The sequence below is a fragment of the Caretta caretta genome, chromosome 14, assembly GCF_965140235.1.
Source record: "Caretta caretta isolate rCarCar2 chromosome 14, rCarCar1.hap1, whole genome shotgun sequence".
Classification (NCBI taxonomy): domain Eukaryota; kingdom Metazoa; phylum Chordata; order Testudines; family Cheloniidae; genus Caretta; species Caretta caretta.
The window spans coordinates 45136697-45159892 of record NC_134219.1 but is presented as its reverse complement, the minus strand read 5'-3'; the positions used below and the strand labels follow the sequence as shown (position 1 = coordinate 45159892).

Genomic DNA, 23196 nt, shown 5'->3' with positions numbered 1-23196 from the left:
AGAAGAGGCCTTCCTGACCGGGCCCCCCTCCCCTTTTTGCTTTCCTTGGCCATTTCTGCTGGCAGCAGAGGTCTCACTGGTGGCAGTCGTGTCGGCAAGAGTCCCTACCTTGGCCAGCCGCTGAAGTGGACGACAGGGGATGGATCACTGGATGAGCACCTGTTCTGTGCATTCCCTCTGGGGCACCTGGCATTGCCCACTGTCAGAAGACAGGATACTGGGCTGGCTGGTCCTTTGGTCTGACCCAGTCTGGCCGTTCTTACGCTTGCCACCAGTGTTGCTGTAGGACCAGCCATGGTGGTGGCGACCGCAGGGGAGAAAGCTGAGGGGCACCAGCAGTGGTGCTGGGGTTCCCCTCCCGCCGTCACCTCCCCTTTCCCCAGTTTCCACCCCTTGACCCTGGCCATGCCTCTCCTCCGATTTGCCCCCTTCGCCCCTTTTTAACCCCTGTAAAAAGCAGTCAGCAGAATCTTATGCCAAGTAAGGGCAGGGTGAAGGGGCAGTGGCTTCAGCAGAGGTTACTGAGCATGCTCAGTTCGTGTGAGCACCCTACCCCTCCCCTGTCATGGGCCAACCTGAAGAGCTTTACAAGGTTTGGAATACAGAGACCTCGGCCTGCGTCGTTTCCGTGGCAACAGCCACCTTTAATGATTTTTATAACCCTTTTTTTAAAGATACGGAAAAAGAAGGGGCCAAAAACCCAGTTACCATGCAAAGTATTAAGTAACAATATCCCTTATTTGCTGGGAGAAGAGTGTTTTATAAAGAAAATCCCCTGTAGACAAGGGAAACCCCCTCCCATCCCCCCAAAACCCTCCAGACCCATAGAAAGGTCTGAAACCCCAGAGCTCTGATAGGTCTGGAATCTGTCCTCTGCAGTGCTCAAGATTGAGCTTCCCCCCTGGCTGCTGCATCCACCGAAGGCCATTTTTACCCATTATTCAAGACAAAGGACTCTGGGAGTTTGAGAAACTCCATTTAACTTGATTATTCCCAAGTGGGAAATCAGAAGTCAAAGCCCCCCTCCCCACCCAATGCCCAGCCTTGCTCAGCACGGTGCATTTCGACCCCAGCCCAGCCCTGCTCCCGCAGGCACCAGCAACAGTGACCTCTTACAGAAGAGGGGAGAGGATCCGAGAGACGCCCAGGCTCTGGTCACAAAAGCAAACTCTCTGCGAGCAGGAAACCCAGGAAGCAGCATCTCCAATCCCAGCTGAGACATTTGTGGTGTGTGTGGGGGGGGACAGGCAAGGTAGGGAGAGCTTCCGACATTCCCACCCCAAACCCCTGGCAACTCAAGTGCCCCATTTTCCCTCTGCAGGCCAGCGATCTGCACACCCCAGCCCTTAGGCTCCCTGGGGGCAAAGCGGAGATGACCCATGTCTGCATCTATAGAAATCGTTAGCCCCCAGAGTTCTGTGCTGGCCCCAAGGCACAGGTCCCTCCAAGCTGTCTGCCCACCCCGCTTCATTACACTCAACTTCTGGACACCCGCAATGCGCACAGATTGGCTGCAAAGCAATGCCCTCTCCTGTTCACTAGCTTCACCTCAGTTCAACACTCTCCCTAGCACACAGCACCTAGTTGGGTCTATAGTGTCACCAAATAGAAGTTTATTTGCTAGAACTTTACAATGAAGATTCAGAGCGAAGCAAGTATAAGGATGGGAAACGTATGGTTACGATAAAGGGAATATATAAAATGCAATCTCAGGACTATGCTTATTAACAAGTTTCTTTCCCATCTCCTAAGGCATTTCTCACCCAAAAGTCAGTCTGTATAATGCTCGTCCAGAGCTGGAATCCACTTGAAGACACGCTGGCAGACTATCACCTCCAGAATGGACACTGTCTTGTGCCTTCTTTCCCTTTCATGCGGTGTCAGACCTTGTGTCTCTTTTGAGACCCAGGATGTTTCGTTAACTCCAGTTTGTCCCCTGTTCAAGGTCTTTTTCTTGGACACTTTTGTGCTTTGTAAAGGCCCACACCCACACCTTGTCTACACTTGGCTGGGCTGGGTTGAAAGATGTCGACTGTTCTCACTCTAGGCTGAGTTGGCTCCAAGAGCCACCCTGCCCCAAGTGACCAGCTTCACCTCCAGGAGCTTGGGAACGCAATATTCTACACCCTTAAAACATTTCCCATATGTACCTCCAGCAATAACAACACCCGCACGCAGCCCCCTTTGGTGAAGTATCATCCGGATGGCGATCGCAGAGAAACAGTCCTGTCTGGGTACGTCGAGGCAAGTCCCTGGGTATAGACTTGTAACTGTCTACCTGCGTCTGTTTTCAAACGTAAGGCACTTGGGTCACAGCTCTTTGTTGCCACTGGCCTCAGTGATGGGGCTCACCCTGGATTTTGGAAAGGACAGGCCTGCTGACTTCCCCCCCTTCTTCTCAGCTCCGCTCAACCTCCTGGGAATCAAGAGACACCCCCATCATTTCCTTGGAGGGCTCATTAAGAGCCCTTTAGATTCGCCTTCTTGTCTCGCTGGCCCCCATGCAGCGAATGCCGCCTCAGTTGTCTGGCTCTCAAAAGCAAACCCTGCGGGATTCCGGCTGCGTCTGTCTGCCCTCCCATGCTGCCCCATCTGACTGTATCTTACAGCTCTGCTAGGGGTCAGACGTAACTTCCTGCCCCGTTTTAGCCTCTGCTTTTTGGATAGCGACTCTCACATTCGCCCGTCAGTGTTTGTGGCTGTTTATAGTGATCACTGTTCAAACGACGCTAACATCTCAGGGCAAAGGCTGGGGAAAATGCCTAGGTGCTGGAACTTGGGGTGCTGGCTTGAAGTGGTTTCCATCATATACAGGGTTCACAAGCTGGTTCAATAGCTCTCAGCACCCCGACTGTACAAAATTGTTCCAGCACCCCTGGGAAAATGGCAAAAAAATAAAATAAGGGCTATACTGGTATCTGGTCAGTTGCCTCATGAAGCCCCCAGTAATTCAGGTCTACATTCTGTCATACAACACTAATATCCAAGTCTGTGACCAAATGACCAACAGGAAAGAGAGAACAGGCCACCCTATGGGGGGTTATGGTACACTTCCATGTTCATATCAAGTGAAATCCAGGACATGTTGTATTTGACTCAAATGCAGAAGAAAAGCTTTACCTGAGTTCTCCTGTAAACTGCCTTTTGCCTGTTGCACTTTGTGCCTTGTGTTATGTATCAAAATTTTAGCCTCATCGTAACAAAGGGGGAAAAGAAAGAATGAAGGAAAGAAACACCTCCACCACCACGAAACCTTCCCACCTGCAAACAAACAGAGCTTGGCTGGCAAAACCCCACAAACCTCTTTACCAACAGATGGAAACTGGGATTTAGGTTCAGAATGATCATACTGTGTCTGGGATTTATTCGAATTCCCCCTCTGGGTCTGTGATGCTTTCGGCTCCAGTCCTCCTGATTTAGGATCAAAGTTATCAAAGCGCAATTCCTAAGCACGGAGACCTGAGAACACTGTGCCGTGTGCCACTTTGGGAACTACAGGGGTAGGATAAAGAGAAGATAAATTCTCCATGGCATGGACAGAAGATCCATGAAATTAAGGGGGGAAATGATGAAATTAATAGGCATCAGGTTTAAAACAAACAAAAGGAAATACTTCTTCACACAGCGCACAGTCAACGTGTGGAACTCATTGCCAAGTGATGTGAAGGCCAAAACTATAACTGGGTTCAAAAAAGAATTAGATACAAAGGATAGGTCCATCAATGGCTATTAGCCAACATGGACAGGGATGCAACTCCATGTTCTAGGTATTCCTAAGCCTCTGATGGCCAGCAGGTGGGACTGGATGACAGGGGATAGATCATTCGATAATTTCCCCGTTCTGTTCATTCCCTCTGAAGCATCTGGCATTGGCCATTATCGGAAGACAGGATACTGGGCAAGCTGGTCCATCGGTCTGACCCAGTATGGCTGTTCTTAAGGTAAAACTGGGAAGAGGGGAATGAAGTGGTCATGGGGAAAGGCAAGAATCCCTGTTTCACCAGGTTGTCCTCAAGTAACACAGAGACTAACACAAAATATTTTTCTATCCCTGCCCAAATCCATTTATAATCTGTTTAGTTATGCCATTCTGTTTTATTAAAAAAACAAAGAAGTCTTTGGGACGACCCCAAGCAAGATAAGAAGAACTGGGGATGAGTCACTGTGTCCCTGAAGCAGGAACTCGGTAACTAACAATCACCCTGCTAAATGAGCTCCGTGTGGGTCTGAATTAGAAAACAGGGTGAAAGTTTGGCCAGGATCAGAAGGAAATGCGCTAGCTATCCCTGTCCACACTTCCTAATCTAAGAGAACACTCAGAGGCTGAGGGTGGTGAAGCTGAGAGGGGATTCCTAGGCTTCTAGGCTTTTCTAGGGATCCTACAAGGGGTCCTAGGGAAAGTAGGCCCTGTCAATGTTTCATTGCAGGGGGAGCAGGGATGTGAATGATAGGAGAAATCATCTTCCTAACCCCATCCCTTCCACCTCCTCTTATTCCATGATCCCCAAATGCCCGATAGCCCCAGCACTCAGCTCGCTCTGCTTCCCAGCTCCAATATTTAATACTCCAGCTCTATTCCCAAAACCTGTCCCCCTTGGTCTCAGCCTTTGATCCCCCAGAGCCCAGCACCCTTGTAGATTTGGGGAGATGAGGAGTTATCGGCCCCTCAGGGACACTCGCCCTGTAGGGAACAGCTCGAGGGAAATGGGGGAGCCCAGCCCAAGGGCTGGTGGAAGATGGGGGTGGGGACATGGGTCTAGAGTGAAGGTGGGGCCTGACACCTTCTCCTCATCTCCATGGCAGGGGGATCCCGGCTGGGTGGGAAATGGAGAGGGGGGAACTTCAGCCTGGGTGAGGGAGCATCTGGAGGAGTTTCTCTCTCTCCCGTCCCCCACCTGTGGCCCATCAGCTCAGCAGCCAGGGCTGCAGCAGGGAGGGGCTGATGGGGGCTTCTCCTCCTCTGCCTAGGGTTTGCTTAGTCCAGGCAGAGCCAGAGGGTCACTGACCAGCTGCTGCTCGGCTGCTCCTGGGTCCTCACCCCAGCGATGGGCTTCTGGATCCCTGAGAGCCAAATGCCCCTGATGTGTGTGGGAATGAGGAAACAGATTTTTTTATTTTTTTAACACGGTAGCCAGCCCTAGTCAGGGCACTGATAGAATCTCTCTCCTGTTGTCCAATAACTGCTTTGTCTAGACTACAGAGTTTTGCCGGCATAGCTATGTTGGCTAAGAGTGTGGGGAAAAATATTACACACCCCCAGCCATGCTGGCAAAACTCTGAGTGTAGACACAGCTAGTGCTTCTGTGGGTTTAGCTAATCTCCTTCCGGGAGGCTGTTTAGCTGTTTTGGCAGAAGATCTCTGTTGGCTTGCGCTGCTTATCCACTAGGTGACTGCCAGCAGAGCTATCCCGGCCAAGGCTCTGTAGGGTAGAGAGGCCCATTAACTCTGCTTGAAGTATTTTCCATGCTCAGGATGTTGAAGAGGTATCTTCCCTGTATGGATTTGCTGATGCCCAATATAAATCGGAGCACCAGTTGTAGCATCTCCCCCATTCAAGGTTTCTTTTCTGCATGGAGTTTCTTGTGCACGCTAAGGTTTGATCTCCGATTAAAGCTTTTCCCGCAGTCAGGGCATTTATAGGGTTTCTCTCCTGTGTGGAGTCGCTGATGCACACTGAGGTTTGATCGCTGACTGAAACTTTTCCCACACTCAGTGCATTTATAGGGTTTTTCTCCCGTGTGGAGCCTCTTGTGTCTGTTCAGGGTTGAGTTTTGATTGAAACTTTTCCCACAGTCCACACAGGTATAGGGCTTCTCTCCTGTGTGGGTTCGCTGATGTGAAATAAGGGATGAGCTGTCACTATAGCTTTTCCCACAGTCGGGACATTTATAGGGTCTTTCTCCCGTGTGGAGCATCCGATGCTTCACAAGCTGCGTACTCCACCTGAATCTTTCCCCACAGTTAGGGCACTGATAGGGGGTCTCTCTTGTGTGGATTCTCTGGTGTAAGATAAGGGTTGAACTCCGCATGAAACACTTCCCACAGTCGAAGCATTTATAAGGGATCTCTCCTGTGTGGAGTCTCTGATGTGTAACAAGTTCTGAACTCCACTTCAAGTTTTCTCCACAGTCCAAGCACGTATAATGTTTCTCTCTGGCATGGGTTATCACGGGTGTGTCTCCTGCATGGATTATTTTGTGCGTATTAAGCTGTGATCTCTGACCGAAACTTTTTCCACACTCGGTACATTTATAGGGTCTCTCTCCCGTGTGGATTATCGTGTGTGTATTTAGGTGCGATCTCTTACTGAAGCTTTTCCCACACTCAGTACATTTATAGGGTCTCTCCCCCGTGTGGATTCTCTGATGAGAAATGAGGTTTACTCTCTGAATGAAGCTTTTCCCGCACTCTGTACATTTAAAGGGTCTCTCTCCAGTGTGGATTCTCTGATGGGCAATAAGGTTTGAACTACGACTGAAGCTTTTCCAACATTCAGTGCACGTGTACTTTCTCTCTTCTGTCTGGATTTTCTGTTGGGCTGTGGTTTCCTTGGGATTACTGAGTCCTCTCCTACAATTAATGGCTTTACCCATTTCTTTCCCTTTGTGCCTCTCTGACTTGTGCTGATTCTCGCAGACTTTTCCCTGTTCAGCACTCTGGGAAAAATTCTCTTTGGATCTTTCCGATAACATTCTATGCAGTTCCTGTTGCTCAGGACTTTCCTGCTGTGGATTCTCTTCCTTGATCTCACTCACTGTACCTTCACCTGCTGAAATAGAGAATCCAGACAGCAGTCATTCTCTGTGCTTGGGGGAAAGGAAATAAAGGGGAACAGCAAAGGGGAAATACGACACAAGAACCGGTGGGAAGACGGAGAAAGGTAAAATGTTTTAATCCATCTATAATTTTTCCTTCTCTGAAGTGGTTACAACTGGATTATTTCTCCTCATCTTCCAAGCACAAAGGCTCATTTTTTTCTTTAACCTCTCTGTCTTCACAACGTAGGTGGATTGGGGCAGAGAACTGACTGCCTCTCTGACTCCCCAGCCAGCTTCCCCTTTGAGAAGACAAACTATAAATGACGATGAATAATCATTAGCCATCGCCAGGCAGGATACGCTATCTACTTAGTCATCTGTTCTACAAATGATAAAGTCCCCCATCCTCTAAGTTTGGCTTACATTCTTTGCTCCTAGATGTATATATTTACATTTAGATGGATTAAAACCCACATTGTTTGCTTGCACCCAGTTTACCAAGTGATCTAGATCGCTCTGTATCAGTGACCTGGCCTCTTCGTTATTCACCAATCCCCTCAATTGGCGTGTCACCGGCAAACATTACCAGTGATGATTTTATGTTTTCTTCTAGGACATTGAAAAAACATGTTAAATAGTGTAGGGACAAGAACCGATCCCTGCAGGACCACACTGGAAATAGATCCACTTGATGACAATTCCCTGTTTACAGTTACATTTCGAGATCTATCAGTTAGCCAGGTTTTAATCCATTTAACGTGTGCCATGTTAATTTGATATCATTGTCATTTTTTATTCACAATGACATGCAGTACCAAATCAAATGCCTTACTGAAGTCTATCTTGATTTTAATAAAGCTTTTGACATTTCCCTAGTTTGCTTATGAGAATGTCTTGTGATTAGATGAAATTATTATCAGCTGGGTGCACAACTAGTTGAAAGACCATACCCAAAGTGTAGTAATCAATGCTTTGCTGTCAAACTAAGAGGGCATATCAAGTGGGGTCCCACAGGGGTCAGTCCTGGATCCTGTACTATTCAGTATTTTCATTAATGACTTGGATAATGGAGTGAAGCGTATGCTTATCAAATCTGTATATAACATCAAGCTAGGAGGGGTTGCAAGCACTTTGGAGGACAGGATTAGAATTCAAAGCAACTTTGGCAAGTTGGAGAATTGGTTTGAAATCAGCAAGATGAAATTCAGTAAGGAAAAGTGCAAAGTGCTACACTTAGGAAGGAAAAATCAAATCCACAACTACAAAATGGGGAATAACTGGCTGGGTGGTTGTACTGTTAAAAAGGATCTGGAGATTATAGTGGAGCACAAATTGAATATGAGCCAATGATGTGGCTGTGAAAAAGACTAATATGATTCTGGCGTGTGTTATCAGGAATGTTGTATGCAAGACACAAAGTAATTGTCCCACTCTACTTGACACTGGTGAGCCCTCAGCTGGAATATTTTGTCCAGTTTTGGGCACCACACTTGAAGAAAGATGGTGGACAAACTGGAAAAAGTCCAGAGGAGAGCAATAAAAATATGAGGTTTAGAAAACCTGACCTATGAGGAAAGGTAAAATAAACTGGGCATGTTTAGTCTTGAGAAAAGAAGACCGAGGGGGGACCTGGTAACAGTCTTCCAATATGTTAAGGATTGTTATAAAGAGGACAGTGATGAACAGTTCTCCATGTCCACTGAAGGTCAGAGAATAAGTAATCAGCTTAATCTGCAGCAAGGGAAGTTTTGGTTAGATATTAGGAAAAGTCTTTATAACGATAAGAACAAGAACATAAGAATGGCCATACTGGGTCAGACCCAAGGTCCATCTAGCCCAGTGTGCTGTCTTCCGACAATGGCCAATACCAGGTGGCCTAGAGGGAATGAACAGAACAGGGAATCATCAAGTGATCCATCCCCTGTTGCCCATTCCCAGTTTCTGGCAAACAGAGACTAGGGACACCATCGCTGCCCATCCTGGCCAATAGCAATTGAGGGACCTGTCCTCAATGAACTTATGTAGTTCTTTTTTGAACCCTGTTATAATCTTGGCCTTCACAACATCCTCTGGCAAAGAGTTCCATGGGTTGACTGTGCGTCGTGTGAAGAAATACTTCCTTTTGTTTGTTTTAAACCTGTCGCCTATTAATTTCATTTGGTGACCCCCTAGTTCTTGTGTTATGAGGAGTAAATAACACTTCCTTGTTTACTTTCTCCACACCAGTCATGATTTTATAGACCTCTATCATATCCACCTTAGTTGTCTCTTGTCCAAGCTGAAAAGTCCCAGTCTTATTAATCTCTCCTCATACGGGAGCCATTTCATACCCCTAATCATTTTTGTTGCCCTTTTCAGAACCTTTTCCAATAGAGAACAGTTCAGTACTGGCACAGGCTTCTGAGGGAGGCTGTGGAATCCCCATCATTGGAGGTTTTAAATAATAGGTTAGATAAATACCCGTCAGGGATGGTCCAAGTATACTTAAGAAGATAAGAACGGCCACACTGGGTCAGATCAAAGGTGCATCTAGCCCAGGATCCTGTCTTCCAACAGTGGCCAAAGCCAGGTGCTTCAGAGGGCGTGAACAGAACCGGTGATCATCAAGTGATCCATCCCCTGTCCTCAGAGCACGGGGCTCAACTAGATAACCTCTCAAGGTCTGTGCCAGCCCAACATTCCTATGTGTCTCTGAATCCCTAGAAAAGCCCAGATTTGTGGGCCGGTTCTAGATTTGCGCAGGAAGTCCACGCACTCTCCTCAATACTCACGCTCCAGAAGGGGAAAGCCTGGGAGGTTCCAGGGCAGGACACTCAGATTCAGTAGGGATGAGAGTTTGGGGACCCTGGGACAGACCTTTCCCCCATCCATGATGATCAAAGATGCTGACCTGACACATGGAGGAATATGAGAGACTTTGGGTACCTGAACCACTAATTTCTAATTACCTGCCTGAGGGGTCAATGATTTAGTTCTTATTTTTATGTATCTAATTTGCATCTGCTTAGTCAGTTGATCTAGAGATAGCACATTAGCTGAAATGGAGGTTCTTTTAATTTGTAGAAGCCTTAAGTTAGAGCCCTGCATGGGACTAGTGTGGATTCGCTGCCATAACAGTGGAAGCAGGACGGGAGTGGGTGTGATGGGTTCGGTCACAGAGATCCCCTTGGGACTGTCACCCGATGTACTGAATTTACCTCTGAGCTCGTTTTCCCTGCCAGCTTGGGACTCCAGAACCCTGCCTTGTTGAGCCAGACATGCCAGCCTGCTGCAACACACACCCAGGTCTGGGCCACGCCCCCAACGCTGCAGACTTTAACCAAAAACTGCTCAGCGGTAAATTCAGCACATCAGGTGACAGTCCCAAGGGGGGGTCTCTGTGACCGAAGAGTCGCACGCAGGACTCTACCTTAAAGTCATGGGCTCCTCAGAGCAGATACTGTCCTTCATGAGGGCTTAGTAAGCAACCAGCACCCAGTAAACAAATAGGACAAGTGTAGCTGGGGGGAAAACTGTTTGGTTGAATAGTTTATTCATTGGAAAATACAGTTTCATTTGACCAGAAACTATTTGTGGACTTGTATCAAGTTCGGTGAATACTTTCAACCGACACCAAACACCCGAAATGTTGTCGAATGGCTTAAAGAGAACTATTTGCTACTACGAATGACAAGGAATAGTCGCCGGGCCAGGAAAGGTGAGGGTGAATGAGTCTAGATACCAGTGGGGAGGGCATTCATGTCGGATGTGGGAGAGCAATGTTTCCGTCCCTCCTCCAATGACTGTTTTCTTTTAAGTAGAGAAGCTTCAATGGGAGAGACTGAGTGAAGCCTACATCAGAAGATCCCATCGTCCAGTGATTTCAGCATTTTTTCTGAGAGGCGGGAGACCCAAGTTCAAATCCCTTCTTCCTATCAGGCACAGGAAGGATTTGAACTGGTGCTGGGCGAATACCTGAGTTCAGTGGTTCTCAAACTTCATTGCACCACAACCCCCTTATGCCATGACACGCCCCCACCTCCAGGCGGCAGGACAGTAGACCGAGCCCCAGCAGGGGACCTGAAGCCATAACCTGAGCCCCACTGCCCTGAGCAGGGCGGGCTGAAGTCTGAGCCCTGCATCCCAGAGCAGAAGCCCTCAGGCTTCGGCTTCAGTCCAGGGTCTAACACTGGCCCGGTGACGCCATTAAAACGGGGTCGCGACCCATCATTTGAGAACCGCTGTCCTAGTCCCTGGGCTAAAGGTTGTCAGTTGTCCTCCCTTGCCCCACCCCACCAGGTGTTTTGTGCAAGAAACAGCTTAGACACCTGAATCCAGGGGTTCCCGGCTGTGGATCGCCAGCAGAAATAGACGTCTCCCTTCTGCCTAGGTGCCAAAGTCCCATCATAGGATGCAGCTTAGGACACACGCCTCTCTCCTGAGCATCTCCCCCACTGGCTAATTTAGGCGGCTCCCCACCTAGAATGCGGGAGCGGAGGTGGGATGAGAGGGAGACAGAAAGGCTGTTGATGGCCTGAACAGCTTCACCTGCTGCTACTACATTTTGAAGCTAGAGGGAGAGGTTAAAAAAGGAAGAGAGACTCCGTGCTTGGACGATGAGGCAGAATAAGCCAATGGTTTGATGCAGCAGCTCCTGGCAGTTGACAGCCAGAAACAGTCAGGCAGCTTTGAGTGACATCTGTCATCAGGATACGACACTTGCTGGCTACAACCCAGACCTGGGTGCGATGAGGCAACAGCTTGTGGGGGGAGGGGGAAGTCACAGTCCCCCCACTCCCCCCTTCGCTCAACAGGGGGTTTCTGTGTCCAAAACCAACAACTCACCCATATGGGTGCCTCTTGGGATCTCCCCTTCCTCAGAGGTCTGGAGATCCGGAACCCACAGCTCTTCCCCTTGTTCCAGCTGGGTGATCAGCTCAGGTTTGGGAATGGGATATCCTGCTCAGGGGGAGTGAAATCAGGCAAGATCAGCGTGTGTCAGGCATTGGGAGAGTATTTGTCACAAAGCAAATTCCCCTGATTTTAACCTGTGCTGGGGGGACGTGGAATCCAAACCAACTGCGGTGCCCAGTGATCACTCAGTACTCACCGTGATTGTGAGAGCTCTGCCTTATTTCCACTCTGTGCACGTAACAAGAAGAACTTCACTGCCCCCCGCACCCCGTCTCAGATTCTGTCCAGGAAGCTCAGCCCTTAAAGGCACATCCCCTAATACCACACAGATGGGAACATGGCCTTCAAGCCTCCTTCGATGAGGCACATCTTTGTGTGTGGTGGTGCTGGTGTGGGGGACTTGGGCCTGTGACACTGTTTCCACTCCTGGAAAGCTGGAGGGATGGGGGTGAACTGGCATCCTCACTGCGTGGCTGGCTCCCCTGTCCCATGGGAAGGGTGCACAGATGAAAGTCTCACACTGGATCAGGAGACTGGGAAATCTAACTGACCAGGAAAGAACCTGAGCAGAAAAACTGGGCACATCACAGACCCCACAGCTTCTAATAACCGAGGGCACAGTAATCCCTTACCCAGTGAGGTCACCGTCTCGTAGTTCTCCTGCATGACGTCCCTGTAGAGGGCTCTCTGAGCGGGGTCCAGCAGAGCCCCCTGCTCCTGGGTGAAATACACAGCCACCTCCTCGAAGGTCACCGGCCCCTGAAACAACACGAGTCCCCCACTCAGCACCTGTTGCCCCAGCCACAATCCCACGAGTCACAGGGGAGAGGGGCCGATAAAATGGAAGCTCTGGGGGGGGTCACAGAGGAGCAGAATCCCACCCCCACCCTGCTCAGAGCAGCCAGGAGGCTTCAGGGTGGGGAGAAGGGGAGAGCTCCTTGTCCCTCCCAGCTGGTGGAGGAGGGCAGAAGCCTTCCCGGTTATCACACACCTACTAGTCAGAGGCTGATATAGGAGATGGAGCCCCTCAGCAGGGTCCAGGGACAGGAATCCCAAACCCCTCCCCATTTCTCACAGTTGGGAGTGAGGGAACGGGGCATCTCCCTTGGGCCTCACCGCTGGGTGTCCCTTTCATATTCCACAGCAACCCTGGCTAGTAGGTTCAACTTCCAGCACTGAGATTTTTCCTAGCTCTGTCCCCACCCCGGGGGAAATTCCCGCTCCCTGACAACAGGGGGGTTCCCGTCCCAGCAAGTTTTCACACCCTGCCCTGCCCCCTTTTTCATCCTGTTTCCTGCCCTGCCCCCCTGGTACCAACCCAGCCGCAGCTCCCTGAAAATCCCCTCCCTGAGCTGAAAGAAAAGGAGTACTTGTGGCACCTTAGAGACTAACCAATTTATTTGAGCATGAGCTTTCGTGAGCTACAGCTCACTTCATCGGATGCATGCAGTCCTTGCCTACAGACAGCCCCGCAACCTGAAGCAAATACTCACCAACAACCACATACCACACTACAGAACCACTAACCCAGGAACTTATCCTTGCAACAAAGCCCGTTGCCAATTGTGCCCACATATCTATTCAGGGGACACCATCACAGGGCCTAATAACATCAGCCACACTATCAGAGGCTCGTATACCTGCACATCCACCAATGTGATATATGCCATCATGTGCCAGCAATGCCCCTCTGCCATGTACATTGGTCAAACTGGACAGTCTCTACGTAAAAGAATAAATGGACACAAATCAGATGTCAAGAATTAACACATTCATAAACCAGTCGGAGAACACTTCAATCTCTCTGGTCACGCAATCACAGACATGAAGGTCGCTATCTTAAAACAAAAAAATTTCAAATCCAGACTCCAGCGAGAAACTGCTGAATTGGAATTCATTTGCAAATTGGATACTATTAATTTAGGCTTAAATAGAGACTGGGAGTGGCTAAGTCATTATGCAAGGTAGCCTATTTCCTCTTGTTTTTTCCTACAACCCCCCCCCCCCAGATGTTCTGGTTTAACTTGGATTTAAACTTGGAGAGTGGTCAGTTTGGATGAGCTATTACCAGCAGGAGAGTGAGTTTGTGTGTGTATGGGGGTGGGGGGGATGTGAGAAAACCTGGATTTGTGCTGGAAATGGCCCACCTTAATTATGCACATTGTAGGGAGAATGGTCACTTTGGATGAGCTATTACCAGCAGGATAGTGCGTTTGTGTGTGTGGTTTTTGGGAGGGGGGTGAGGGGGTGAGAGAACCTGGATTTGTGCAGGAAATGGCCCAACTTTATTATCATGCACATTGTGTAAAGAGTTGTCACTTTGGATGGGCTATCACCAGCAGGAGAGTGAATTTGTGTGGGGGGGTGGAGGGTGAGAAAACCTGGATTTGTGCTGGAAATGGCCCACCTGATGATCACTTTAGATAAGCTATTACCAGCAGGACAGTGGGGTGGGAGGAGGTATTTTTTCATATTCTCTGTGTATAAATAAAGTCTGCTGCAGTTTCCACGGCATGCATCCGATGAAGTGAGCGGTAGCTCACGAAAGCTCATGCTCAAATAAATTGGTTAGTCTCTAAGGTGCCACAAGTACTCCTTTTCTTTTTGCGAATACAGACTAACACGGCTGTTACTCTGAAACCTCCCTGAGCTGGAATCACTGCAACCATTCCCCTGCCCCAGGCCGTGGGGGATAGGACAAGCTGGTGGTTACTCTGCAGCCTGTCGGGGCAAGAGGAGCGATGGGGGAGGTTTCAGAAGGGGCTGGAGTCCATTTCACAACCCCGACGCTCCCCGGGCCCCTTCCCGGCAGGCAGACACTCTGGACCCTGCCCCACTGGGTCACTTTACTCCTGCGCAGACCCAGCCCCTCCTCCCAGGACCGAAACCACCGAGACTTTTAAACCCTCCCAGGAACAGAGACTTTGGCCCAAAGGCTAGAAAAGAGCAGAATCAAAGGAGCCACGTTTTGGAGCTTACATGGAGCCCAGAAGAGCTGTTGCGTAGCTCACAAGCTTGTCTCTCTCACCAGCAGAAGTTGGTCCAATAAAAGATATCACCTCCCCTAGCTTGTCTCGCTAGATTTTTTTTAAGGCCATAAGGGACTGACACAGTTCAGAGCAATGGCCCCTGTATTTTTCTCATAAGTGATCCTGCCAAGGCCCCAACTTTCAGGCTTTGCCCTTCTTGGGCGTAGACCTGCGTCCCTCTCCCTCCTGACCGGGTTATTACCTGGCTGCACGGTCCCTTGACTATACTGTGATACCCCCAGCCAAAGACAGATCGCCTCAGCATCTCCCCTCGGAGATGGTATGCGACATGACTGCCACAGGTATAACTGACTACACCGCTGTTTCTAAGCAAGCAGATTTCGAAAGCATTACAGAGAAAGCATATTAAATACAATAAAAAGATCCTACACATGTGGTAATAAGCCTACCAGAGATCACCCCTCGCTTCTGCAAGGGCTCTGGATGGCAATTAGGCCTTCAGTTCCCACACAGGGCCTTTCCCCCTGGTCATAAGAAGCCCATCACAGCTTCAACTCAGTCTTATGGGGCTTCAGGAGGCCAAAGTCCTTCCAGTACTTTCCTAAGGACCGGGGCCCGCCTAGGACCAGAGGTCCTGTCCGTTTGCTGGGTCCTGAGCCAGTTTAAAACCAGGTTGTCTCACCAAAAAATTTTTCCTTGTCTTTTGGGCCCTGGAGAACCCAGCTGGAACTAATCTAGGTGACCCTCTCTCCTAGGGGATGGCGTGTGTCTGGAGATGTGACCACCAGAGTGAATTTGCCTAATCACGCCCCCCGTGCTGTTGCCCTATTTGCCCTTCCCATGGTGAAAGTTCATCCAATCCCTCAATAACACACAGACCACTGCGTTTTTAGTACAATGGGCTCCAATTTATTAAACTCAGTTCCATAAGGTTTAACCCAGCACACCATGGTTTGTTCAGGATATTACAGGCTACTGTCCCAGGGACCATTAGATCAGATAGTCCAACGGTTCTCAAACTTTGAGGCGGGCCTCCCAAGGGAGGCACAGGAATGTGTCAAGGGAGGAGCGAGCAGTGTGTTTTTAGGGTGGTTGTTTTTTTTTAAAGAGCTCTGGCTGTCAGCCATCGGTGGCTGGGGCTCACGCAAAAAGGGCCGTGCACACCTGGAAAGCAGGGATAAAGGGTACAGCTGGGCGCTCCTACCACCCTCCCTCATTCCCTCACCGGGAGGCAGCTGAGACTCAGGCTCTCCTTCCCTTCTCTCCCTCACCTGGAGGCAGCGGGGCACTGGCTGTCCGCCTGGGGGTGGTGGCCGCAGCATAGAAGTCAGGGTGGCAACGGGGCGCTAAGTCTGCTGTAAAAAGTGATACAGACGAATGTCAAACTTTTCACGTGGCCACCCTTCACTTCTGTGCTGCTGCCGGCCTTGGTGCTGCCTTCAGAGCTGGGCGCCCAGCCAGCAGCCGCTGCTCTCCGCTCTGCCTTCAGAGCTGGGTGGCCGTATATGTATTTGGAGGGGCGTAAACGACGACAGACACAAAGAAGGGGGGCCCGATCAAAAATGTTTGAGAATCACTGATATAGTCTGATGTATAAAATCTACAACACAGGCCTAAGAATTTCATCCAGACACCCCATGCACTGAGCCCAGTAACTTGTGTTCGACTAAAGCACACTGTCCGGAAAGGCCTCCCATCTCTTCGGAAGAGATCAGTAAAGGAAGAATCCACCTCCTTCCCTTGGTGATTTGTTCCAATAGTTAATGATTCTTCCCATTAAAAATGTGCCGTATTTCTCGTTTGAATTTGTCTGGCTCCAGTGTCCAGTTATTGGTTCTGGTTATGCCTTTCCCCACTCATAAAGTCCTTCCCAAGTTGGTATTTTCTCCCTGTGAAAGGATTTTTATATGCCATCATCAGCTCATCTCCCAGTCCTCCTTCTGCTAAAATAAATAGTTTGAGCCCTTTAAGTCTCTCACTGTGGATTGTTTTCGCCACCCCTTCAATCAATGTGGTGGCTCTTTTCTGCACCCTCTCCAATTTTTCAGAATGTGGACCCTGGAAACGTACACAGCACCACAGTACCTGTCTCACCAAGGTCATGGACAGAGGTAAAACCACCTCCTTTCTCCCATTCCTTTGCAACAGCACCACACTGGGAGCTCCTGTTCTTTGTCTGTCATGACCCCAAAATCCTTTGCGGAGTCACTGCTTTCCAGGATACGGTCCCATATTCTGAAGGTTTGGCCTGCATTCGTTGGGCCTGATTTTCCAAAGTAGGTGGCGAAAAATGCAGCACTTAAGAGGCCCCAGTCATACATCAGGATGCCACAAACACATAAGAGCGGCCATACTGTGTCAGACCAATGGTCCATCTAGCCCAGGGTCCTGTCTTCTGACAGAGGCCAGTGCCAGGTGCCCCAGACGGAACGAACTGAACAGGGAATCATCAAGTGAGCCATCCCCTGTTGCTCATTCCCAGCTTCTGGCAAACGGAGGCTAGGGACACCATTCCTGCCCAGCCTGGCTAATAGCCATTGATGGACCTATTCTCCATGAATTTATCTAGTTCTCTTTTGAACCCTTTTATGGTCTTGGCCTTCACAACATCCTCTAACAAGGAGTTCCACAGGTTGACTGTGCATTGTGTGAAGAAGTACTTCCTTTTATTGGTTTTAAACCTGATGCCTATTAATTTCATTGGGTGACCCCTAGTTCTTGTGTTACGAGAAATAGTAAACAACACTTCCTTATCTACTTTCTCTACACCAGTCATGATTTTATCGACCTCAATCATATCCCCCCTTAGCCGTCTCTTTTTCAAGCTGAAAAGTCCCAGTCTTATTCATCTCTCCTCATACGGAAGCCATTCCATACCCCTAATAATTTTTGTTGCCCTTTTCTGAACCTTTTCCAATTCCAATATCTCTTTTTTGAGATGGGGCTTTCTGAAAATCTAAGTACACTATATCCACTAGATCCCCTTGGTCCACATGCTTGTTGACCCCCTCAAAGAATTCTAGTAGATTGCTGAGGCATGATTTCCCTTTACTAAAACCATGTTGACTCTTTCTCTACAAATTATGTTCATCTATATGTCTGACCATATTGTTCTTTATTATCATTTCAACCAGTTTGCCCGGTACTGAAGTCAGGCTTACAGGCCTGTAATTGCCAGGATCACCTCTGGAGCCCTTTTTATAATTGGCATCACATTAGCTATCCTCCAGTCATCTGGGTACAGAAGCTGATTTAAACGATAGTTTACAGACTACAGTTAGTTCTGCAATTTCACATTTGAGTTCCTTCAGAATTCTTGGGGGAATTCCATCTGGTCCCGGTGACTTATTGCTGTTTTATCTATCAATTTGTTCCAAAACCTCCTCTAATGACACCTCAGTCTGGGACAGTGCCTCAGATCTGGTGGAGGGATAGCTCAGTGGTTTGAGCTCTGGCCTGCTAAACCAGGGTTGTGAGTTTAATCCTTGAGGGGACCATTTACGGATCTGGGGCAAAAATTGGGGATTGATCCTGCTTTGAGAAGGGGGTTGGACTAGATGACCTCCTGAGGTCCCTTCCAACCCTGCGATTCTATGATCTGTCACCTAAAAAGAATGGCTCAGGTTTGGGAATCTCCCTCACATCCTCAGCCATGAAGACCCATGCAAAGAATTCATTTAGTTTCTCCGCAATGGCCTTATCGTCTTTGAGTGCTCCTATAGCACCTCGATCGTCCAGTGGCCCCACTGGTGGTTTAGCAGGCTTCCTGCTTCGGATGTACTTAAAATTTTTTTTGCTACTACTTTTGAAGTCTTTGACTAACTGTTCCCCAAATTCTTTTTTGGCCTTCCTAATTGCATTTTTACACTTCATTTGCCAGAGTTTATGCTCCTTTCTATTTTCCTCACAAGGATTTAACTTCCATTTTTTAAAGGATGCCTTTTTGCCACTCACTGCTTCTTTTGCTTTGTTGTTTAGCCAGGGTGGCTCTTTTCTGGTTCCCTTACTACGTTTTTTAATTTGGGGTATACATTTAAGTTGTGCCTCTATTATGGAATCTTTAAAAAGTTTCCAGGCAGCTTGCAGAGATTTCACATTTGGGGCTGGGCCCGTTAATTTCTGATTCACTAACCTCCTCGTTTTTGTGTCGTTCCCCTTTCTGAAATTAAACGCTACCCTGGAATAGAAATACAATATTTATATTGCAATAGATTTATTATATAATTATATGGTAACAATGAGAAGGGGGTAATTTTTCAGTGATAGTGACTGGGTATTTTTTATGTCTCATTTTCAGTGATAGTGACTGGGTATTTTTTATGTCTCATTTTGTAAGCAAGTGTTTTTTTAAGTGAGGTGAAGCTTGGGGGTACGCCAGACAAATCAGCCTCCTGAAAGGGGGACAGTAGCTTGGAAAGGTTGCGAGCCACTGGATTAGATGACCGTCTAAGCCTCCTACGATATGCGGAGCCGGAAGTAACCCAGAGCCAGTTTGTACCTACTGTTGCTAAAAATAGGCACTGTATGTTTCCACAACGTTTTCAAGCCAAGCTCCACACCCACTGTAAACCGGTGTGGCTCCAACCGGGCCCGATCCCCGGCTGGCGTCAATCAGCTGTAACCGCACTGGAATCAATGAGTCCAGATTCCATCTGGAGTGAATCGGCCATAGCTCCCCTCTGCCCTGCTGGGAGCGACTCCGGTTTGCGCGAGCGGAGGGTGCAGCTGCAGGGCGGGGGAGAAGGGGGGTGCAATGCACACACAGACACGCTTTGCACAGGTTCCCAAGGGGCGCCTGGCAATGTGAACATCCACGCCTAGCAAACAAAAGTGCCACTGGCAGGGGGAAAAAAGGCAGGAAGGCGCAGGCATGAACCAACCCCGCTGAGCTGATTTTTCAACCTCAAATCCCCAGCCAACGGCTCGGGGGGGGCGGGATAACCAGAGTCTGCAGGGGGAGGGTGTAACCTTGGTGGGGTGCAAAGGGCAGGTCTCTCTTACCTTTGCTCCAAGGGGTGTCCTCACTGGGGAGCAGCGGGGAGCGTCCGGAGGTCCCCCCCCCCTCCTTGCGTGGAAGTTCTGCTTCCCTAGGCGGGGGTGTCCCGGGCAGGTTGGGGTTTGCAAATTGCAGGGGAGCAGAGGGGATGCTACTCCTGGATATTCACCTCGCCCGGCTGCAGCCAGAGTTCGGGGGGGGCTCCCGGTGCAGCAGGCTGGAGGGGGGGGGAGGGGGGCTCTTGCAAGGGACAACGCGGAGCTCCCTCCCGGAGCAACAAAGAGTTACTGTGTAGCGCGATTCACTTCCTGCTCCTGCGGTGGCTGCGTGACCCCCAGCGCCCGTCAGGGTCCTAGCGACAAACCGATTGCCTTGCAAGCCAGCCTGCCCCGAGCCTCCCGCCCCTGCCTCTGCCCTCCCGCGGCCGCTGCTGCTGCAGGGGACCCCGGCCCCGGGGGCCCGCGGAGCTGCCGTTGCAAATGTTGCAAGCTGCTGCCGGCCGGCGTGGCCGGGCCTGACCTGGCTCCTGCAAAAAGGGAGGAGCTTTGGTGACCAAAATTGCTTGAGCCCGGGCTTCTCTTTCATTACAAATCGAGCCCTGTCCTTGACCTCTGCAGAGGCTGCTCCCCCTCTCTCGGGAGGGCGAATACCAGTAAAGGGGGCAGATCGGAGGGGAGGGACGTGGGCAAAATCTGGGCAGGGGCTAAACTGACAGCACAGGAAGGACAGACAGCTAGGCAGGGGGACGAGAGGGGCCTAGGGGCAAAATCAGAGGCAGGGGGTAGGGGTCAGGGTTGAGGCGCTGCCAGGCAGTGGCAGAGAGGGGGAAAAGCCCAGGATGGGGCAGGGCAGAGGGGGAAGAGTTACCCCCAAATGGGGCAAGCCAGGCAAAGAGGGTACGGGGAGCATGTCCTCTGGGCCTGCTTCCCAGGGCTGTTTTCTTGGAGGCGCAGGACATCCCATTGTCTAGACTGGCAGCTCTTCCCTGCCCGACACGGTGCATTGCGCTGCTAAAGGAGGCTCGATTCAGTGATATAGTTTACCAGATAATAATAGTAATAAAGGTCACGTGTTTTTAGCATTTAAAAGAATCCATCACCAGTTTGCATTTCTGGGGGAAGCCTAGGCCAGTGGTTCTCAAACTAGGGCCACCGCTTGCTCAGGGAAAGCCCCTGGCGGGGCCGGGCCGGTTTGTTTACCTGCCGCATCCGCAGGTTCGGCCGATCGCGGCTCCCACTGGCCACGGTTCTCGGCTCCAGGCCAACGGGGGCTGCAGGAAGGGCGACCAGCACGTCCCTCGGCCCGCGCCGCTTCCCGCAGCCCCCATTGGCCTGGAGCAGCGAACCGCGGTCAGTGGGAGCCACGATCGGCCAAACCAGCGGACGCGGCAGGTAAACAAACTGCCCCGGCCCGCCAGGGGCTTTCCCTGCACAAGCAGCGGCCCTAGTTTGAGAACCACTGGCCTAAGGTGACCAGATGTCCCGATTTTATAGGGACAGTCCCGAGATTTGGGGCTTTGTCTTTTATAGGCACCTATTACACCCCTTGCCCTGTTCCGATTTTTTACACGTGCTCTCTGGTCACCCTAGTAAAGCCCCATAGCAACTCGCACATTTGTCTTTGCTGTTGTTCTGATTTCCTTGGCTGGATGGCCTTTTCCCGGGAACCCACTGCAAATGGAGTTTCGCTCCTTTCAATTATTTACTTTTTAAAATGCTCTTTTTGGCCACTATCACTGTGTTTTTCACACATCGAGAAGTTGAATCCCTACTTGAAGTGCAAAAGTTAACAGCCTCTGAAGTTGCCGGTGTGTCATAAGAACGGCCACACTGGGTCAGACCAAAGGTCCATCTAGCCCAGTGTCCTGTGTCTGACAGTGGCCAGTGCCAGGTGCCCCAGAGGGAATGAACAGAACAGGGAATCATCAAGAGATCCTTTCCCTGTTGCTCATTCCCAGCTTCTAGCAATCAGAGGGTAGGGATACCACCTTTCTGAGGGGGGTTTCAATTCTGATAGGCAGCTCCTTCATGTCTCTCATGACATGTATGTACAGCATCGAGCACAACAGGGCACTGATCTTGGGCGGGACCTGGAGGTGTGGCTGTAAGACAAATAATCATGTTCTTAAATGAAATGTGACACGTATTCGTGGGTGGCAGGTATCACAGGCCAGGGGATGCAAAGACTCCCCAAACAGCCAGCCGTGGCCCTGCCCATGCTCTGCCCCATGGCCCCCTCCTGGGTTCCCTGCTCTCCCCACATGGAGCCAGCCAGCCAGCAGGCTGGGACTCAGGACAGCTGGGGCAGGGCTCCTCTGGCCACGGTGGAGGGTCTGGGGCCCTGGCGGGGAAGGGTGGTGGAAGGGGTGGGGCCTCAGGCAGAAGGGGCAGGGCTGGGGCTAGCCTCCCGGAACAAGTGGTTCACGTGCCACCCATGCCCGTATTTCGTAGGCCGTAAAGGAACGGGGAACAAATTGTGGCATGAGGATCAGGCCTAATAAAGTGTACACGCACACACCATCTTAGGACACACACACAGGCACCAGCTCAGGTGGGAAAAGCACACCTCAGAGAGGCTTCCTTGACAGCCTCTGAACCTATTCAAGGCCATTTCTACTCATAATTCCAGACTAAGGACACGGGGAGTTTGAGAAACTAAAATTCTACTTTATAATTTCAAAGCAAGAAATAAAAAGCCCCCACCCCACTGCCCCTCCACCCAACGCCCAGCTCAGCATGGTGCATTTCAGCCCCAGCCCAGTGCCACTTCCAGCTCCTGCAGGCCTCAGCAACGGAGCCAACATTTTACAGTGGGCAGAAAAGTGCAGCGGCTCCGGGAGAGACGCTGGGATCTAGTCACAAATGCTCCGAGAACAGGAAATCCAGGGAATGTGGTTTCACGGGAGCCAAAGAACGGGGTAAACTGACAGCAGTGTCGGCATCTCCAGTCCCAGCCGAGGCTTTTATCTCCCTGGGGATGCACCTGGTGGGTGGGGCAGAGACAGTCTCCCCCCTAGACGGGAAGGGGTGACCAGGTGGGCTGTCAGGTTGCTTGTCTCTCTCTGGCCTCAGAGATGGAGGCAGACCTGTCTTCAAGGCTAGTCAGACCTACTGACATCCCCTGCTTCCTTCTCAACTCCGCACAGCCTCGTCCTCTGAGGAATTAGATGCCCCCTCATCACTCAACTTGAAGCATCATTCGTTGCCCTGTAGGATTCAGGGATGGCTTCACCCGCTGCTCAGATGGCATTTCCTGTCTCTCTCTGGCCTAAGTGCAGTGAGTTAACAGTTCTCAGACTCAGCGGTCTGGCTCTCCAGAGGAAACCTTACCGTTCCCCCTGTCTTCCGCCTCCCACCCTCTCCCACCCTGACTGGATCCCATGTCACTGCAGGGATCCATCCATAGCTTCCTTCTCCATATCACTTGCTGTCTCTTGAACTGCGACCCTCACAATCACCCATCAGTGTGTATGTCGATACTTATTTATAATGTTCATTGTTCAAACAACATTAAAGTCACCTGGCGAAGGGTGGGGAAACAGTAAAAAACAAATGACAA

General features: G+C 50.1%; 1 protein-coding gene across 1 annotated transcript in view; it reads right to left on the bottom strand.

Annotated features, from left to right (window-relative positions):
• Positions 1 to 1596: 1596 nt before the first annotated feature.
• LOC142068991 (uncharacterized) overlaps positions 1597 to 23196 on the bottom strand; it is a 35554-nt gene continuing 13954 nt past the window's right edge. Inside the window, exons 5-8 of the mRNA XM_075119104.1 lie at positions 19644 to 19916; positions 12285 to 12411; positions 11584 to 11697; positions 1597 to 6770 (exon numbers count right to left, since the gene is read on the bottom strand). Of these exons, the coding sequence (XP_074975205.1) occupies positions 5554 to 6770; positions 11584 to 11697; positions 12285 to 12411; positions 19644 to 19916 (1731 nt within the window). The 3' untranslated portion in view covers positions 1597 to 5553. The remainder of the gene's footprint in view (positions 6771 to 11583; positions 11698 to 12284; positions 12412 to 19643; positions 19917 to 23196) is intronic.